Source organism: Aspergillus tanneri (genome assembly GCF_003426965.1).
Source record: "Aspergillus tanneri strain NIH1004 chromosome Unknown AapTan_6_pilon_pilon_pilon, whole genome shotgun sequence".
In the NCBI taxonomy this organism is placed as follows: Eukaryota; Fungi; Ascomycota; class Eurotiomycetes; order Eurotiales; family Aspergillaceae; genus Aspergillus; species Aspergillus tanneri.
The window spans coordinates 3401978-3419373 of record NW_022984633.1 but is presented as its reverse complement, the minus strand read 5'-3'; the positions used below and the strand labels follow the sequence as shown (position 1 = coordinate 3419373).

At 45.8% G+C, this 17396-nt stretch overlaps 7 protein-coding genes across 7 annotated transcripts; 6 read left to right on the top strand and 1 right to left on the bottom strand.

Annotated features, from left to right (window-relative positions):
• Nucleotides 1-3633: 3633 nt before the first annotated feature.
• On the top strand, nt 3634-4740 carry ATNIH1004_009147 (uncharacterized protein; the record flags this gene model as incomplete). Its single annotated transcript, XM_033573745.1, has 1 exon — nt 3634-4740. One exon carries the CDS (start codon nt 3634-3636, stop codon nt 4738-4740), a length of 1107 nt encoding a protein of 368 aa, XP_033424297.1.
• A 1120-nt stretch (nt 4741-5860) lies between these two features.
• Nucleotides 5861-6206, top strand: ATNIH1004_009146 (uncharacterized protein; the record flags this gene model as incomplete). Its single annotated transcript, XM_033573744.1, has 2 exons — nt 5861-5915; nt 5974-6206. 2 exons carry the CDS (start codon nt 5861-5863, stop codon nt 6204-6206), a joined length of 288 nt encoding a protein of 95 aa, XP_033424296.1.
• A 980-nt stretch (nt 6207-7186) lies between these two features.
• ATNIH1004_009145 (uncharacterized protein) lies at nt 7187-8060 on the top strand (the record flags this gene model as incomplete). The annotated part of the gene is made up of 2 exons (XM_033573743.1): nt 7187-7359; nt 7865-8060. The coding sequence occupies 2 exons, from the start codon at nt 7187-7189 to the stop codon at nt 8058-8060; spliced, it is 369 nt and encodes a 122-aa protein (XP_033424295.1).
• A 515-nt stretch (nt 8061-8575) lies between these two features.
• ATNIH1004_009144 (gamma-glutamylcyclotransferase family protein) lies at nt 8576-9127 on the bottom strand (the record flags this gene model as incomplete). The annotated part of the gene is made up of 1 exon (XM_033573742.1): nt 8576-9127. The coding sequence occupies one exon, from the start codon at nt 9125-9127 to the stop codon at nt 8576-8578; it is 552 nt and encodes a 183-aa protein (XP_033424294.1).
• A 933-nt stretch (nt 9128-10060) lies between these two features.
• On the top strand, nt 10061-11268 carry ATNIH1004_009143 (uncharacterized protein; the record flags this gene model as incomplete). Its single annotated transcript, XM_033573741.1, has 2 exons — nt 10061-10412; nt 10466-11268. 2 exons carry the CDS (start codon nt 10061-10063, stop codon nt 11266-11268), a joined length of 1155 nt encoding a protein of 384 aa, XP_033424293.1.
• A 1618-nt stretch (nt 11269-12886) lies between these two features.
• On the top strand, nt 12887-14527 carry CYB5D1_2 (FMN-dependent alpha-hydroxy acid dehydrogenase family protein; the record flags this gene model as incomplete). The annotated part of the gene is made up of 5 exons (XM_033573740.1): nt 12887-12914; nt 12967-12998; nt 13068-14247; nt 14306-14379; nt 14438-14527. The coding sequence occupies 5 exons, from the start codon at nt 12887-12889 to the stop codon at nt 14525-14527; spliced, it is 1404 nt and encodes a 467-aa protein (XP_033424292.1).
• Nucleotides 14528-15209: 682 nt separating this feature from the next.
• Nucleotides 15210-16321, top strand: CDA11 (polysaccharide deacetylase family protein; the record flags this gene model as incomplete). The annotated part of the gene is made up of 4 exons (XM_033573739.1): nt 15210-15315; nt 15385-15962; nt 16021-16124; nt 16180-16321. 4 exons carry the CDS (start codon nt 15210-15212, stop codon nt 16319-16321), a joined length of 930 nt encoding a protein of 309 aa, XP_033424291.1.
• Nucleotides 16322-17396: the final 1075 nt, after the last annotated feature.

Genomic DNA, 17396 nt, shown 5'->3' with positions numbered 1-17396 from the left:
TGGCATTATATATAAATTTATGGGGCTTCCCACCTAGTTGACTACCACAAAGATTTATCCACGCAATACTTCTGCAAAGTACAAGGTAATATACTGTATTCTTTCATCTTTAGAAAACCCCAAATTCCTTGTTAATACCCTATTTATGCACTCATGATCCTGAAATTATGTAGGAAAAACAACCCAGACCGTTACTGTTAGAAACTATGTCTGCTAGTTCTGGTCTGAGAGGTGCATGCGACGTCTGTATCCACCCCAACGATAAACACAGAACCGCACCATGTCCTGCCCGACGCTGCACCAATAGGTGGAAAAAATGTACAATTACTGGTGGCTGTTTCAATAAACCGACCAATTGGACCTATCGGATGTGCTTTGGCTGTAAAGATCATCCCGGACTTGTGAATGATTTAGATTTCTATGGAAGACAAAGAGATGTTACTCGAGCTCAGAGGGATGATTTCAAGAATACTGGGGATGCTGGTGGCGAGACCTCCACCGGCGAAATTACCAGCAGTGATCCTGTGGTCCCCAGCAGTGATCCCGTGGCACCAGATAGCAGTCCATAGGAGCTTTTTGGTATGTGTATCAGCAACTAGGGCTCGAGCATCGTGGCATAGCTTTTTGGCTGTATTTAGCAGTGCTAAGATGATTTTCATGCATGGCATGTTTATAACTGATATTTCTGCCTGCAAATTAATTTCCTTAATCGGCCATTGCAGTAAATGAATGGCCGCTTTAATAGCTTTGCTGGTAATATTACTATTTTTTCTTTTCTCTCAAGGAACTGTCCCATCTATTGAGAATGATCCAAATACTTTGTTATTTACATTGCCTGGTATTTAATTTGTATCTAGAGTACTGTAGAATGGAACAGAGGTATTGAGAGACAAAGCAACTATCTGACCCGCTCAAACCAGCCTAAGACACTTTTAGTGTGCGTTCTGACATGGCTGTGATCGTCTGGGGATACGGGTTCATTATCAATATCAAAAGGGTCAGCGATCCATGGATGCTGTTGTAGGCAACGAATAAATTCAGTATCTCCTGCTCCGTCGTCCAACCAAAGTCCATCGTCACAGTGTCGATGCCAATTGAACAGTCGAGACGTTGCATTCAACGATTGTAGCTCCGCAGTCTTTTGTTCCAAAGAGCATACCCTAGTGCTGTCAATAAATGCTAAGCATTTTCAGTGCGAAGACTTACTCTAGTGCCTTAGAATCACCGTTACAGGTATCATGCAGGCGAGAATATGGTAAGACTATAGTTGGACATTGCAGGCTATGATTAGTGGGCGTTTCCGGAGATGTATCCGATGGAATTTCCCACGACAATGGTCTATGATCATGTCCGCAGTGTGCTCTGATTTCTAGACTCAAGTTCCTATAAGTAGTGAAACCAAAAGGAGGGGACGGCGTCCATGGAACTGGTACATCTTCCCTGCAAAAAAAGGATGTTGCAAATTCATTAGCCCGAGGAATAATGCCTTCTGTAATCTTTTCTGGACAGTACGAGATCTGGAGAAACGACTGTATCGTGTCTGTCCAAAGACCTGCGACAAGACAAATTGGTGGAACGTCCCTTAAAGCCATTTCCAGCAGGGGCATTTCCTGACCATTGCAAACGACAGCATCCCAGAGGAACGTGAGAGATGGGTTTCTGCTTGCAATAGCTTTTAAGAGCATGTCATAATTACCCTTCTGTGCCAAAATGGTTTCTTTGACCCCTAGAGAAACAGCGCCTACAAGATTGCAGGGAACGCTGGGATCAAAGAAGGCACTGCACAGCAACGAGTCCAGAGCATCTTGTGTGGCACTGAGAGACATGTATTTGTCGATATATTGAAATATTTTCCGAAATTTTGTGTCATCTCGTACAGATCCTGTAGCGGGGCGTGAGACAAAAGCCGGCGATTCCATTTTTGGTAAAGGTGTATTCCGTGATGTAAGCATAAGTACAGTAGCGAATCCGGTTAGAAATTCTCTCTGCAGGTGTTCCGAGGTACAGAATTCGAGGAGAATATCAAATGCAAGTGCTGAATTTGGCGAGACTTCGGCCCATTCATGACTACAAAACCATTCAGTCAATTTAACTCGGAAACAAATGACGGAAGTTTGGAATACCTTGAGTTTGAAAGAAACTTGCGTTCTCGTAGCTGCCAGGGAGAAAATAAAATCCCTTTACCACGTTTCATTTCAGCTGACCAGAGACTTTGAATGATGAGTTCCCAAAAACCTAATCCTTTATGATGTACCAACTTAGCCTTTTCTCCCACGCTTTGGCAAATTTCTACCCATCGTGACGAGAAAATGTATGACCAAGCTAATGTAATTGTAGTGAGATAAGAATAGTTCATTTGTAAGTCTGAACTGTACGCCAAGGAAGGATTAGAAGTCGTCGTACGTTCGAAAACCCTTGGAGACGGAAACCCTAAGCATTGGTAATACTCAATGGATTTCCAACGCTGATCGCAGGTATAATCTCGTGTTGTCTCTAACCGCAAGTAAGATTGTAGAACTAAAGGGCACTTATACCCTCCGGAAATACGGACACTGTCTGGTGAATAGTGAAAGCGAGGGACATTCTTCACTGTGTTCAGGAAAGCGTTCAGATGATCCTTATCGACACTCCCTGGATCTTTCATTGCTGCAGATTGCCATGTATTATGACTGATATTACGGCAGAGCTCAAATTCTGAGAACGTGGGGCAAATGCCATCACCATTATACCATTGCCTCTCGTCATCTTCGGGGCTTGATCGCTCACTATATTCGGAACTAGCGTGATCTGCTGCAGTGCTTGTGGTTGATAGGCTGTAAGGGATACAATTAATGCTCTTTCGTTCTTCACTCATAATGTACCTGAGTGCGAATTCTGGATCTGCTTTCAATTCTTTGGGTGAGAAAGGTTGGGACAAATGTAGGCGTAGCACCTGGGCGGCATACCACCACCATATATGTATTACCTTAAATTGAATTTCCAGTTAGCGTATAATACCTAATGTTTTTGTTCTTGCCCCTACCGCAGTGACGCTAGTAATGCGTTGGGGACCCCCTGCCAGAGGCTTGCTTGTCCATCCCATCCAACGAATAGTTAGACAATCGTAGTTGATAGCATCAGCCTCTCAGTAATTTGAGACCGGATCCAGGAGGCGCAGCTTTAGGCGGTAAATTAGTACGGCACAAAACCGTTGCAAAATGTTAACAAGGAAAAGGTCTGCCTTGACAAAGATTGGATGGGATGACGACACCGCCAATATTATCTTGGCAGAAAATAGCCGCCTGCGGCTTGGATAATAACTCTAGCAACTCCTTTTCAATTAAAACCGCTTACATCAAAGCTATCAACCATCGCTATCAAAAGCCGTCTTTCAGATTCATGATTCGGGTGATGGGCTTCCTATTTACCTGCGGCTACGCGAGGCAACTACATGGGCCACGCTTTGTTTTCCGAGTTCTTTTCGTCGAGCCGCCTAGCGATGGCACCAAAAGAGTCCTTGTGTACCCCGATCGGAGATCGGTTAAATGGTTTTCGTAATGGTTTCAGATCAACCTGCGACAATTTAGGCCTACCTCGCGCGACAGACTCTCTACATCAGGGGGATAGTGAAGTTGCGTACCTAACGTCAGACAAATGAAGAAATTTTCTAATGCTGTAGACCTGCAAAATCTAGCACTTGATCTTGTGTCGGCGTTGAGAAGCGTCCCTGAAATACGAACCCTGCCATCCACCAATAGTCGGAAGAGCCTTTTAAGTGATATCTTGAGGCTTAATTCTGCTATCAGTTCCGAGGACTATGATATCTACAAACTTATTCCATTGCTTCGTGCGGTCGTCAATAAAGAACCCGATGATATAGTCTGGAATAAGATCCACGCTGCACTTATCGAAACTACTCCTCCACCGAGACCGCTCCCTAGCCTTAACCAAACACCAAAACCACACACCACGAGCAGCTTTGCCAATTCATCCGAACAACGTAAGCACGTAGATGCCGTGCTGAAGGAGGAGCTTGGGTCGATCTACATTGGTGTACGTGGTTTTTACAAAGCATACTTTGGGGGTATAGAAGGCTTGGAAGAAATGGTTACTGCGGTGTTTAGGAAATGCCATGGAAATAATCCTCTGTTCACTGAATATGGGTGGCTAGGCTGGCCAAAGAGCGCAAAGGAAAGGGAAGTCTTGGATTGGCTGGCTCCTTTGGTCAGGAGGCTCCACAACCTGGCCGTCGATGAGGGATTTAACTTGACACCCGAGCGTACGATTTTGACGCAACCTAATCGACCACTAGAAGGATCCATGGCCGATCGCAAGTTAGATACTGGCATCGTGTGCAACTCGGATGTGACTAATCAGACAAAATATGAATGGTCACAGATCTTGGTTCTCGGGGAGCTAAAGAGTAGTAATCCGAAAGAAGACACGGCCTCGAAGACTTGGCGCGACTTGGGGCGTTATGCGAGGGAGGTTCTTACTATTCAAGACACTCGTCGGTTTGCCTTGGGCTTTACGCTCTGTGGGTCTAATATGCAACTCTGGGAGTTTGATCGAGTGGGAGCTATTGCTTCATCTCCATTTGATATTAACAGATATGGGCAGCAGTTTGTTTCAGCAATGCTGGGCTTTCTTCTGATGAACGATGAGCAGCTAGGATATGACCCCAGCATCATGTCCACTTCAGATGGTAAACATTACATTTTTACAGGGCGACATTTCGACTGGGAATCTTATTCTGAATGAGGAAATGGAAAATCCGTCATGGTCGGCGTTCCTCATCGATTTGGACCTCGCTATCAAGGAGCAACGAGAACGGCCATCTGGAGCTAGAGGGAAGACAGGGACGAGGGCATTCATGGCAATAGGTCTAGTATTGGGCGAGCAACATTCATTTAGGCATGACCTCGAATCCTTCTTTTGGGTGCTATTCTGGGTATGCATTCACTACGACGGTCCAGGCAAAGAGGCTGGGCCAAGTAACTTCGACTGTTGGAACTATGAGGATAACAGAAAGTTGGCTCGTTCAAAGAAGGGCATAGTCGATGATGAAGGAGATTTTAAGATTGCAGAAGAATCATTCACATCATACTATCAACCATTGGTTCCTTGGGTCAACATATTGCGCAGAGTTGTGTTTCCGGGAGGAGTACGGAGAAAGGATGAAGACAGACGTCTTTACGCTCAGATAATAGAGATCCTTCAGAGTGCAGCTAGAGAGCCAAAGGTGGTAGCGTTATAGGTAAGATTTAACGAAGAGTTAACAAAGCTACTTGTAGTATGCAAATAGGGAGTTTGATTGAGAAAAGGTAGCGGCTTTGGGGGAGTGGTTAGACTTTGTCCCGTACGACTTCGTCGGGCTCCTTGGTGAATATTGCGGCAATCCGCAGTAGGCTGCGAAATGTATAGGGCCGAAATTTCTGGGTTAACGGTTGCACCAGTCTTCCACCCGATATGCTTATATGTACAGTACCTGGACGCACAATGGTAATTTTTGGTTAGCTTCCATGAGTGAGAGAACCGAATCAGCTAATTCATTAGACTGTACATCTGTAACATGCTAGGTAGCCTCAGTTACGGGTTAAGGTAGAGGTCACTATGTCAAGCTTCACCTGCTCTGAAGTGAAGTTTTGCTGGCGGTGCTTGATTCACTGGCGTTACCTGGTGGCCATCGAGTCCTTCAGTTCTCTTGAGTTCCTCACCTACTTCTCTCTCAACTTCTTTTTCTTGTACCTCTCACCTCTCACTCTGGGTCTTGAGACCTTATATCTCCTTTAGACTCTAGATTAAGGCCTTTCGAACTTTTCGGGTCAGTGTTGCTAACTGCAGTCCCCTATAGTCGCTCCTTGCTTGTTTCTTCGCGAAAATGTCTGCTCGCCGCGCCTCTGGCCCAGCCTTCTCACCTGGCTGTCTTGTGTCTCGTGAGCCTCTACAGAGCCTGTATGTGTCTTGTTCAGGCTAATGTACTCTTCTGCTCAGGCGAGATCGAAACTCCTCTTGCTGAAGCTAGTGCTCAGATTCGTCTGGCTACGTCCCGTTTAGATGATGCTGCTTCTGCCCTGCGCTTGCCCGGTGCTCAAGATGTGTCGCCTGCTTTTTCTGTCCATGAGGATTTGTCCACTGGCCATTTGGCTTTAGAAGACGCCATTTCTGCTATGGAAGTGGCGCTTGCCCACCTCCGCCGGGCGGAAGGTTGGATGACCGGGGCCTGACTGGTGGTTTTTGGGTTTCGTTTCCCGTGTCCTCTTCCTAAGAAGAGTGTCTCCGTGTCCTGTTAATAATAGCAATGGAAGACAGCCTATTATGGTTTCAACTTGGATCAGTTAAAGTTGCTCAAGTGAACCCTAAATCCTCACATTGATTCTCACTTCCATCAGGGCCTCGCTCATGCTTAAAAGAGCATTCTGAAATTCTGAAAGTGGTACCACACGAAGGGGAAGAGAAAGAACAATGAAATGGCAATTAACATAGTCAATTTGCCGATAACTGGTATATATCCATCGCGGTGTTTATTGATGATAAGTAGGATCGTATGGTGAAGGAGGCTAGAGCCCTCGGGCATACATTTCTAGGTAAGTCGCCATCGATGTATCTGGTATAAAAAACCATAACCCAGAAGCATATGCATAGTGTTGAAAGGCAATTCTTACACCCACTGACTGTCTTCGTCCGGTTGAGCTTCATATAACTGGGTTGGTCCTAAGCCGAATGTTAGCGAGCCAAGTTGCCCACCAACTCAAAATCAACCTCAGGGTAAATTCTGCGTACGTACCACTGTCAGAGCTCCTTTCTCAAGCCAGCTCTTTATCTCCTGGCATCTATAAGAGACTCCTGCTAGAGTGAGGCCAGTATAGACACACAAAGTCTTAAATGTTACCAGAGAGGTGTTTCCCAGCATTAATGGAAGGGAGAGTATTACAGATGGACTCACCAAGCCGCTTGAAGCGGCCACATTGAAGGGGTTTAGGCAGCATTTGGGATTGGAAAATAACAAAGACTAAAACATCTACCTATCCTATCCATTACCCTATTGGGAAATACTCACTCTCAGTGAATGCCGTTATTGATAAATACCAGTAGATGCCCTCTTTGGGCCTAGGGTGGAAAGCCATTTTTTATAATATCTCCCAGATTCTCTACATTTCTCCTCTCCTCTTCATATCCAAATCATTCAAAATAGCCACCTTCTACGATGCCACCACACCTTGCTAGCGCCTGCCCCCTGGCTGATGGCCATGATGAGGCCTTCGGGCCCTCCTTCCAAGTTATTGCCGAAGTCACATTGGAATATGCTGACCCTGATGTTCCCGATCAGGAAATTGAGTTTGAATTCATTATGGATTACCACCAAGGCATTTGTGCCCTGTGTGTTATGTACCAGATGGTTTATCTCCTGCCTGGTTTCCTTCCAAGGGCTGTCCCTTGGCACTTGGTAGCGCAGGGGATGGAAATCTGTTACGGTGGCCTACAATGCTCCCTTGATTGGTATCATCCTCTTTGTCATGAGCTAACCCATCCTGGGGGCCATCTTTACTGCTGGTTTACCTTGCGTGATTGTGATCCAGCTCCAGAGCCCGCTAGCCCTTTTCTTTTGCGTCCACCTCCATAGCCATTAAGGCCCAAACAAGACAACAGTGAAGCTCTATGGAGGCTTACCAAAGCCGTACGCGTCTGTGATTATACAGACGCGCACAATGAGGATTGGCCTAGTGCACTTCCTCTACAAGATCAAGGCCCACGAAAGCTATTGGTGCAGCTGCAGGGAGGGATTGCAAACCCCTATGCATGTCCTTTTGTAGTGTCCGCTGCACACCAATGCGCGCAAAGAGATGCTGGATACGATCGCCGCACGTCGGATTTAGTTCGACAGTTCCGACTACAACGCGCTGATATCCAACCCGCAGGCGATATGCTACGTCGCCGAATTCATGCTGCGAACGTGGGCATTCGGTAAGTTTCAACACCTTGATATTGAGCCCGAACCCCCAGCCGAAGATAACTCGGCTGAAGACACCGAACCGATAGGCCGAGCGGCTATGGAATTAGATGCTGAAGACGATGGGTAGGAGGCACCGGTACGACATCGCTCACGAGGAATTGTACTAAATAAGATGAAGATGGGGACGAGGGGACCGACGTAGGTGGCCATGCGGGCCACCACATAATGGAATAGTTCAGAGAGAGGGAGCTTCAATTTAGTTGCGCGCAGCAAAATACTGACTTTGCCTTTGTACATACACTCGCTGGCTATCTTTCTTATGTGGGATTTGTGGGAATTTTATAGCGTTAAATAACCTCCAGTACTTAATCAATGTCTATATTCGACTAATTTGACCTCCTGTAGTGCTATAAACTTCAAGGTATTTTTCTTCTCACCGCATTACACTTGCTACCCTTCTCAATCAACTAAACGGAATGTTAAGAATCTCCGGGGAGGCTACTCTGAGAACAACATGTGCCAGTGTGCTTTATTTTAAATCCTAGTCTATCAGCACCTTTACCTCCGCGTATCTTTAGCAAGTTGCCATGTCCAATAGCTTGAATAAATATCCCATCTTCTTTCTGACATTACGTAAGTGCGTTATTCGAGCTTTCCGCCCATCTGCATTCTCCAAAGTTTGCGGTCGAATCGTTGCTCTAGTAGAGCCTGCGCATCACCAGCGTACATAAATACCTTCCCACCCACCTCCTTCGGCTCTTCCTCATCCCTGAAGTATATCCAGCAGTCTGCAACTGTATATGCATTTGTCTCGTAATATGATAGTTTTTGGGCCTCTTCCTTGGACCGCACGAGATACGCATATCCTGTAACTACCTGTCCTTGTCTCCCATTAATTAGAGCGGGATAATCACCCCATTTCGCAATTGTGTAACCAAATATCTCCGCTTTTCGAAGTTTCGGCTCATCCGGTAGGTCGATAATTCTCTTCAGCTGTGACGGAGCTGATAGTGTTCCGTAGAAGAAATAGTATACAGGGTAATCGGGCGGGAATTCGTGTCGCTCGTCTTGTTGCAGTAGGTAGTCTTGTGGTGCTGACTTGAGCATAGCATAGAAGGGGGAAGAAGGCTCAGCCTTGGCTGGGAAAAGGCTCGGAAACTTTGGTGTCTTTGGGTCTTTTGATTCCTGTGACATTTCGCCAGAGAGAACAGAAGTATGATAAGTTCAGAGAATTCGACAATAAAATACCAGGATAAGGGGAATGGCAGAGATACGTGATGTTCAGAACAGTCCCAGAAGCAGATTAAGAATGAAACAGCGGCAACCAAGGGGGTGCACTTGCTGGTTTCTCCACGCCTCTTTGAAGGGTTGGGTGACTGGCACTAGATGAGATACAGTAGTGCTGAGCGCATGATATATTAGCTAATAGTAAGTATATTTATGGTGCGAGTCCGAGCTGAGGGTTGATGTTAAGTGTTGCGGCTCGGAAAATGGGGGAACGCTAACTGATTTAGGTTAGTATACCTTCTCCCAATGTGGAATTGGTCCCGCGCGTATTTAAATTCACGTTCATCTATTATTAGTTTTACTCTTGGCAGCTGCTGTTACCGAGGAAGTTGGTTTCCGGGTCAGGATAGAGTCTTATCTTTGCTTGGATGTCACAAATGTCCAATCAAAGAACTGCTATTCTTAGACTCTGTGGCAGCGGCGGCTCCATTCTATCGACTCAAAAGCTGAGACCTGCAACAACCACTCAATTCCGAATACTACAATTCAAGGTGGGGGGCCTTAGTTTTAGATCCTCTCCATAGATTTAATCATAATAGAAATACCACCAACCAGTGCCACAGAGAACGTCAATAGAGGTAACTGGGAAGTCGTTGGCGCCTAGAGAAATCAAGTGATTGGAAAGTCATTGGCGCCCGGTTGACGTACGAGGAGTTTCAAGTTAGGCGCATGGCACCTGGATATATCAACGGGGTACTATAGAAATAATGCGACTTAAGTCCATGAGGATATGGATCGTGCTATTAAAGTCAGTCCAAGTCCCCAAGTAGACAGATGAGAATAAGCAATTTCTCTACTCTCTTGTCTCATTGTCTTTACTTTTCGATACTGCGGACACCAATGTCTCGATCGACTTATTTCCCCCCACCCCCTCCCCCCCCTCCCCGGCTTCCTCCCTATAAGCCCCGTGGTGGAGCGAAAGCTCCCGTTGTGCACAAAGAGTCTCCGCCACCTCCAGGAAGTTTCGGCATTGGTATCGAAATGGAGCTTCTTTTAGAGAGCCGCTTTACGCCATCTGCGGCTGACAATACTTTTCCACGTTTTGCTCGGCAATGTGCTATGTCGTACAACAGCAGCGTTCCCAGCCCGTACCCTAGGATGCATAGTTTGGTTCAGGCGCAGTGGGAAGGGGTCCCTCATACTCAGTGGGTCCTGCATCATGATCCTACATGTGAAACACAGCAAGAGCCTTGTAAGTCATACAGAGCATAAAGGGCTAGTTTAGAGTGCTGAGATAGTAGACAGGGGGGATTGAAATTATATCCCCATTGCTTCGGTCTCACCCGGGCTCACAGTGGCGGCAAAGTGTTGAGGCTCTCTGGAGCTTTATAAATCAAAAATACATTGCACAGAGTAATGCAGATTGCAGCACACACGTACATATATCACGTGTAGAGGGTTTCTCAACCACTGACGTGAAACGCGTTGCCCAGGCTATCATCCATTTTGAGCCTGCCTTCGAAGCTCTTGTGCCACCAGAGCGTCGTGGAAATGAGTACTCAAGGAGCAACTGGTTGGATAACCCGCAGTTAGGATATCAGAATCTATCTCGTGATCAGTCTATTGAGCTTATCGAGAGCAGAAACACAACAGACGAAATAATCGGTATTATGAACCCAAACCAGTCCAAGTATTTTGGATGGAATTTTCTACCATTGAAAACCTTCAGGACAATTGAGTTCCGGCGTGGTTCCGCGAGTCTTTCAGCAAATGATGCGTTCACGTGGGTGGAACTTGCAATGTCTTTTATTCAGGCTGCCATGATCCAACCATCTTCACAGCAATTGCTGCGATATCCTAGAACGATTGGTGGCCTGAAGGACTTTATTCAGTATGCACATCTCCCTCAACAAGAAGGCGCCTACAACTCCGCTTATCTCCAGCGTCTATTTACTGGCAGCCATCCAAACGCCAAGCTTAACCCTATCCCTGTTGGTCACCTTTCAGAACAGAAGAGAGCGAAGTTACAGCGAAAGATGGATGCGGACACTGCGAGCAATCCAATGTTGGATATTATAGCGTCGGCACAACAACATGGCGTTGCCTGATATGCAAACAGCATGGGACACCGGAGACCCCACCTGTACAACTGCCTAGTCCTGTACCTTTTTTTTTTTTTTTTTTGGTGTGCTGATTTATTTTATTTTCGTTTTCCACCGTTCAAAGAGGGGGTCAAAGTGTCGAAGCTTTTTATTTTTCAAGTATTGGTATTTCTATCGCATACCTATGTTAAAGTTGCATCCGAGCAAAAAACTCCGGACGCCAAGACCATTACCTTTCTCGTTCTAGTAGGTGAGCAGTGCCGCCCTGAAGTCGCCGGACCTGGGTGAACGCAAGGCGCCGGCCATTCTTCGTGTCACTTAGTCACGGGCGCCACTAACTAGTCAGCTCGCCTGAGTCCCTTGAATTCAGAGAATCGTGCCTCGCGAACAATACAACATGATACAACATCATCAGATCGCATATATTTCCTAAGTTAGTTAGTTGCATTCTTCATTTGTTTACCTCGCCTTTATAAACGCGAGTGTCATAAGTGGTGGGCCCGGGGCCCACGACCTCTCAGAGACCTAATTTTTTCAATGAAGGATCGATACTTGCGAATACGCGTAATTTTATGGTTGACAGTATATTTAGACTTGTTAACCCGCGGGTGGGGCCGGGTTTTTGAGGTTTTTCAACCCAGCCCATTGGGTTTAGGTCGGGTCAAGACTATACAAACCGCCCACGGGTCGAAATATATATGTGATGGTTTGGTTGCCTCTGCGCTAGTAGACATAAAACCACTTGACCATATAAAAAGGTACAAGACGAGTGATCAGAGATCAGTCGCATCTAGCGCCCTATATAGGAGCGAAGGCCATGCCTGAGCAATACATTGGGTTCAACCCTTGACATCCATGGTAAGATCTGGTTCCTACCTTAGTCTGTATTTATCGGCAGAATCTGACTACTCTTCTTTTCCCACCAACTAGTTTGAGTCATACCGCTAATGAGCAGGTTTTAACTACCAATGAGGAAGACTATATTTTGCTTCAGGAGGCTGAAGATATCGACCCTTTTATGCAATATGTGCTTCTAGGAGAGACTATCAAGAATGGTATTTTCGCGCTTCTATGTGCATTAACTCTACTGCAGATAAATCTGTGAGCATTGCTAGTTATCGCACCGAGGGCGGGGGGGTTGAGAATGAGAACCCTACATATTCATGTAGCTTAAACTGATCAGCAAATAATATTTGCTAGGCGGGAAATGTCCCAAGGAAAACATATGTATGCGACCACATCTACTAGCTTTCATCAAAAGTGGGGGAGCGTACCAATAACATTTTCCTCCTATCATTGCTGTTCTTGGTGGGCGTTGCAAAGTCCAATGATTAGTGTTGTAGGTATCCCACGCTTCTGACTGGCATGGGGACAAAAGTGGGGGGCGGCGGATCTGACACTGAATGGTGGATACAGTAAAAGCTTCAGTGTGAATTTTAAAAAAAATTCTGCACGCCGCTTGGAACGAAGGTGGGGCGCGGAGAGAGTGACAGCTCAACTAAAAGTCGAAGGCATACTGTAACCTTTTACTCGCTTCTTGCGCAACTCCTGGAGAAGCACATAATCATACATGGGCAAAGGTCATCCACGGTGACAAGTGTTACTTGGATCAACATTTGCAAATATGAGCAAGATATTCTCAAACCTTGAAGGTATATCCCGAAAATCAAAGCACTCGAACCAGGATTCATCTGACAACCGAAGTCTTCCAGCACAGCCAACAGGACAGCTGCTGGGTAATTCTCTACGGAAAAGTATACGATGTGAGGTGCTTCTGAAACTGTGCTTCTTACTGCATGCTATAGTCAGTCTCTGATTTATACCAGGTGACAGACTTCCTCGTCCGTCATCCCGGCGGCCCACGGGCTATTTTACGGTTTGGGGGAGAGGATGCTACCAAGGAATTTGATCTGATCCATCCTCCAGAAACCCTACAGAGTCTTCAACCAGCACTCTTAGGGTCTATAGAGCCTCACACGGAATCGAATCTGGGACCTCGACCCAAAGCTGTAGCCACCAAGATCGATATGTGCACGCTTCTGAATTTGGATGAGATAGAAGAGGCCGCCAGAAAAGTTATCAGTAAAAAGGCATGGGCGTACTACTATTCGGCCGCGGATGACAAAATCTCAAAGGACTATAACACCCAAATATATCGTTCAATCCTGCTGCGGCCTCGTGTCTTTCTCGACTGCCGAACATGTAAACTAGAAACTCAGCTCCTGGGATACAAACTTGGTCTACCTATATTTGTCTCTCCCACTGCCATGGCACGACTTGGACATCCTGCGGGGGAAGCAGGGATTGCAGAAGCATGTCGCTCCTTTGGGGCCCTGCAAATCATTGCGAATAATTCATCTCTATCACCAGAACAGATTGTAACCGATGCGTTACCGACCCAAGTCTTTGGGTGGCAGCTCTATGTTCAGCTCAATCGCCAGGAAAGTGAGGATATGCTAACACGCATCAGTCAGTTGGACCAAATCAAGTTTGTTGTCTTGACACTGGATGCGCCCGTATCTGGAAAGAGAGAAGACGATGAACGGATCAACATAAAGGCTAGCTTAGAAGGAAGCATCAGCAGTCATCTCTTTGCTGGAACGGATCCCTCAATCACATGGATGGAGACACTTGACTGGCTCTCCCGTCAGACCAACAAGCCGATCATTCTCAAAGGGTTACAGACTCATGAAGATGCATTGCTAGCAGCAAAGCATACGCCTTTGGTTAAGGCAATTATACTCTCGAACCACGGTGGCCGATCTCTTGATACGGCACCCCCTGCAGTCCACACCCTTTTGGAAATTCACAAGTATTGTCCAGAAGTCTTCAAAAAGGTGGACGTTTGGGTGGATGGCGGTATTCGTCGAGGCACTGATGTAGTGAAGGCATTGTGTTTAGGGGCGAAGGCTGTTGGCATCGGGAGGCCGGCACTTTGGGGCCTTGCAGCTGGTGGAGTGCAGGGTGTCGAACGGACTCTACAAAGTCAGTGATTTTCTTAATTCCAGTAGCGTTTTACTAAATCTATCTCCACCTTGTCTAGTTCTGTCGGATGAAATGAAAACATGCATGCGGCTACTTGGAGCAAAGACGGTGCAAGATCTGCGCCAATCTCATGTAAGCTCATTCGCCCTTTTTGCAGCATGTAGGCACTCACCCACAATGTCATCCTTAGATCAATGCTAGTATTGTGCAACAGCAAATCTACAATGGATCATTCGATACGAATACTGGAAATTCTTTCTTATCGAAGGGAAAGCTCTAAACAATCAATATCTGAAGTCCTCGTGGAAAGTTTGATCCACTGTCATCATCCTTCAAAACCTTGATAGTGTCCAAATTTACTCTAGTAAATCTTATTTCTTTTCGATTCCTTGAAGAAAAATCATCTGCCAATCTGTGAGCAATAAGCATAGCTAAGAGACATCCAACAACATTGAGGGAGGAATGTATAAATTAGGTATTCCATAAAAAAAAAAATTAGATATTACTAATTTTATATATAATCAGCTATAAATTAATTTTAGTGTTGACGAGACTATGGTTCCTAAGAGAGAAATATTCAACACCTCAGCCGCGGAATCTGACGATATTGCCAAATGAGATGGGAAGTGCTGCGTGTCAGCCAATTTAAAGCATGGCTGATTAACAATACGTCTAAGGGTTACGCTTTGAAGGGTAAATAATGGGTATCAGAAGTTCATTGGATTGGGGATATGCATGAAGGAGGATACCCCCATCTTTGGCGTGAACGGAGCAATAATGGGGGGTATGGATACTCGATCGCTAATATTGTGGCTCCTTTTTTAACTGAAGGGAACCCTCGCCTTGTCTATTTTTGAATATAACAACACCTCGCTCTAATTTCTTGATACTCACTGGCGGACGCATTATAAAACATCGTTCCATCTTTACTATATTCCAACTCGGTTTGGGAGAAAGAAAGAATGGCCAAGAAGCGGATTCTTGTCGGCTACGGTGTCGATATTGATGCAGTCGCTGGGTGGCTCGGCTCATATGGAGGCGAGAACAGTGTCAGTGACATCAGTCGAGGTGATCATTGTGTTTTCTTTTGTCTTGTAAGCAATATATTCGGACTGACTCTGTGCAATCAACTTTCAGGGCTCTGGGCCGGACACGTTGGAACACCACGCCTACTCAAATTGTTCGAAAAATACAATATCAAGGCCTCTTGGTTCATCCCAGGCCATACCCTGGACACGTTCCCTGAGGAATGTGCGATGGTTCGTGATGCCGGCCACGAGATTGGCCTACACGGTTACTCGCATGAGAATCCCTCAAGTCTCTCTAAGAAACAACAGCGCGATATTCTCGACAAGACCTACAGAATGGTGACTGACTTCTGTGGTAAGCCACCGCGGGGGATTGTCGCGCCATGGTGGGAGTGCAGTGCTGAAATGGTGGATCTGCTACTGGCCTACGGTATTGAATATGACCATTCCATGTCTCATGAAGACTGCCAGATGTATTGGTTGCGGACCGGTGATTCATGGACGAAAATCGAGTACAACCAAAAGGCAGAGACATGGATGAAACCATTGGTTAGAGGAAATACAACCGGTCTGGTGGAGATTCCCGGGAGCTGGTATATTGATGATCTGCCTCCGATGATGTTCATCAAAAACTCGGCGAACAGCCATGGATGGGTCAATCCACGCGACGTCGAAGACATTTGGAAGGTAATATCCATATAGCACAGGGCCAAACCGTGAGATACTGACCAAGGTCACTCTTCAGGACCATTTCGATTATTTCTATCGAGAGTACGATGAATTCGTGTTTCCTATGACGATTCACCCGGATGTCTCCGGTCGGCCCCATGTGCTGCTGATGCACGAAAGGTGAGATTAAGTGCCAATCAACTAAAACTTCTTGCATTGACTTATTGGCCAAAAGAATCATCGAGCATATCAATAAACACGAGGGTGTGGAGTGGGTGACATTTGAACAGATGTCTGATGAGTTCAGGAAGAAAAATCGGCCGCCTCCGAATGCAATAATGCCGGCGGCTCCGGGGAGTATTTTGAATGTGTCATGACACCCGGACAACCGCTAATCCATGTTTGGTTATCTAGCATGCAAATTTGCATGCTAGAGCAGTGCAATTTACATCGCTAATCACGCCATTCGATCTACATTTAGCTATTTGTATTTAGTTTTATATTTGTATATGGAATTTGAGATGGAGAGTGACAATAACTGGATTGCTTTCCCAGTTGTGGTATGGGTCAATCTGAATTTGGCGTACTGTGGATATCTTGCTGTTGTTGAGACTGTAAGTGTAAAGGGCTGGGGCCTGTTTAACTTTTCGGGTCTATGGTCTTTGTTGTCCCTATTGTCCCCGTTGGCCCCATTGTCCTTGTTGGCCCTATTGGCCCTCGAAGGCTCATATTACGTGACTTTCACCTTATTTGTTAATCGCTCGGACTCTTCCCTTCAACGATTCCTTTTTGTATTTAGCCTATTCTATAGGTCCTACGGTTCAGGACACAGGTCAGTCGCATACGGTTTCAGCCCTTGACAGGCCCCCTCAAATTGCATTGAATAAATCGCCATGAAACACTTCATAGAATGAGTGAACGGCACCTAAAAAGAAATGGCAAATAATTAAGATAACTAGCTATCATCTTCACTATTTTAATTTTTATTCAGCCAGAGATTCTGGACGCTACGAGTGACTTATATTTGTGTACATAACCTCTATTCACAAATTTATGCTTTTGTTTGCAGTGTTTGCCTTATCTTTTGTAATTCCCACAAACATTTGCAAGTTTGCCAATCGGCTCGAAATAGTAATTTTCCATATCGCAGCCCAAACTACGGATAGCCAAGAGGGAGGGGCTAAATAACAGGGCGGGATGGCCAAACATCATGTGCCAGGTTGTATTATCTACGGAGTATGTATGGTTGTAGCAATCTGACGTGTTACGTACATACAGTATTTGATCTCTACCGCACTGCCCATCATGGTTCTGCGGAGTCAGAGGCTGTCTGAATACAGTCCTTATCACCAAGGTTCCAACGGCGTGCATTAAGAAATACCACTACTGTCGCACCGCCTGGCCCCCACTTCTGCAGTAGGGGGTCAATGCAAATATCGGATTTGTTATTAT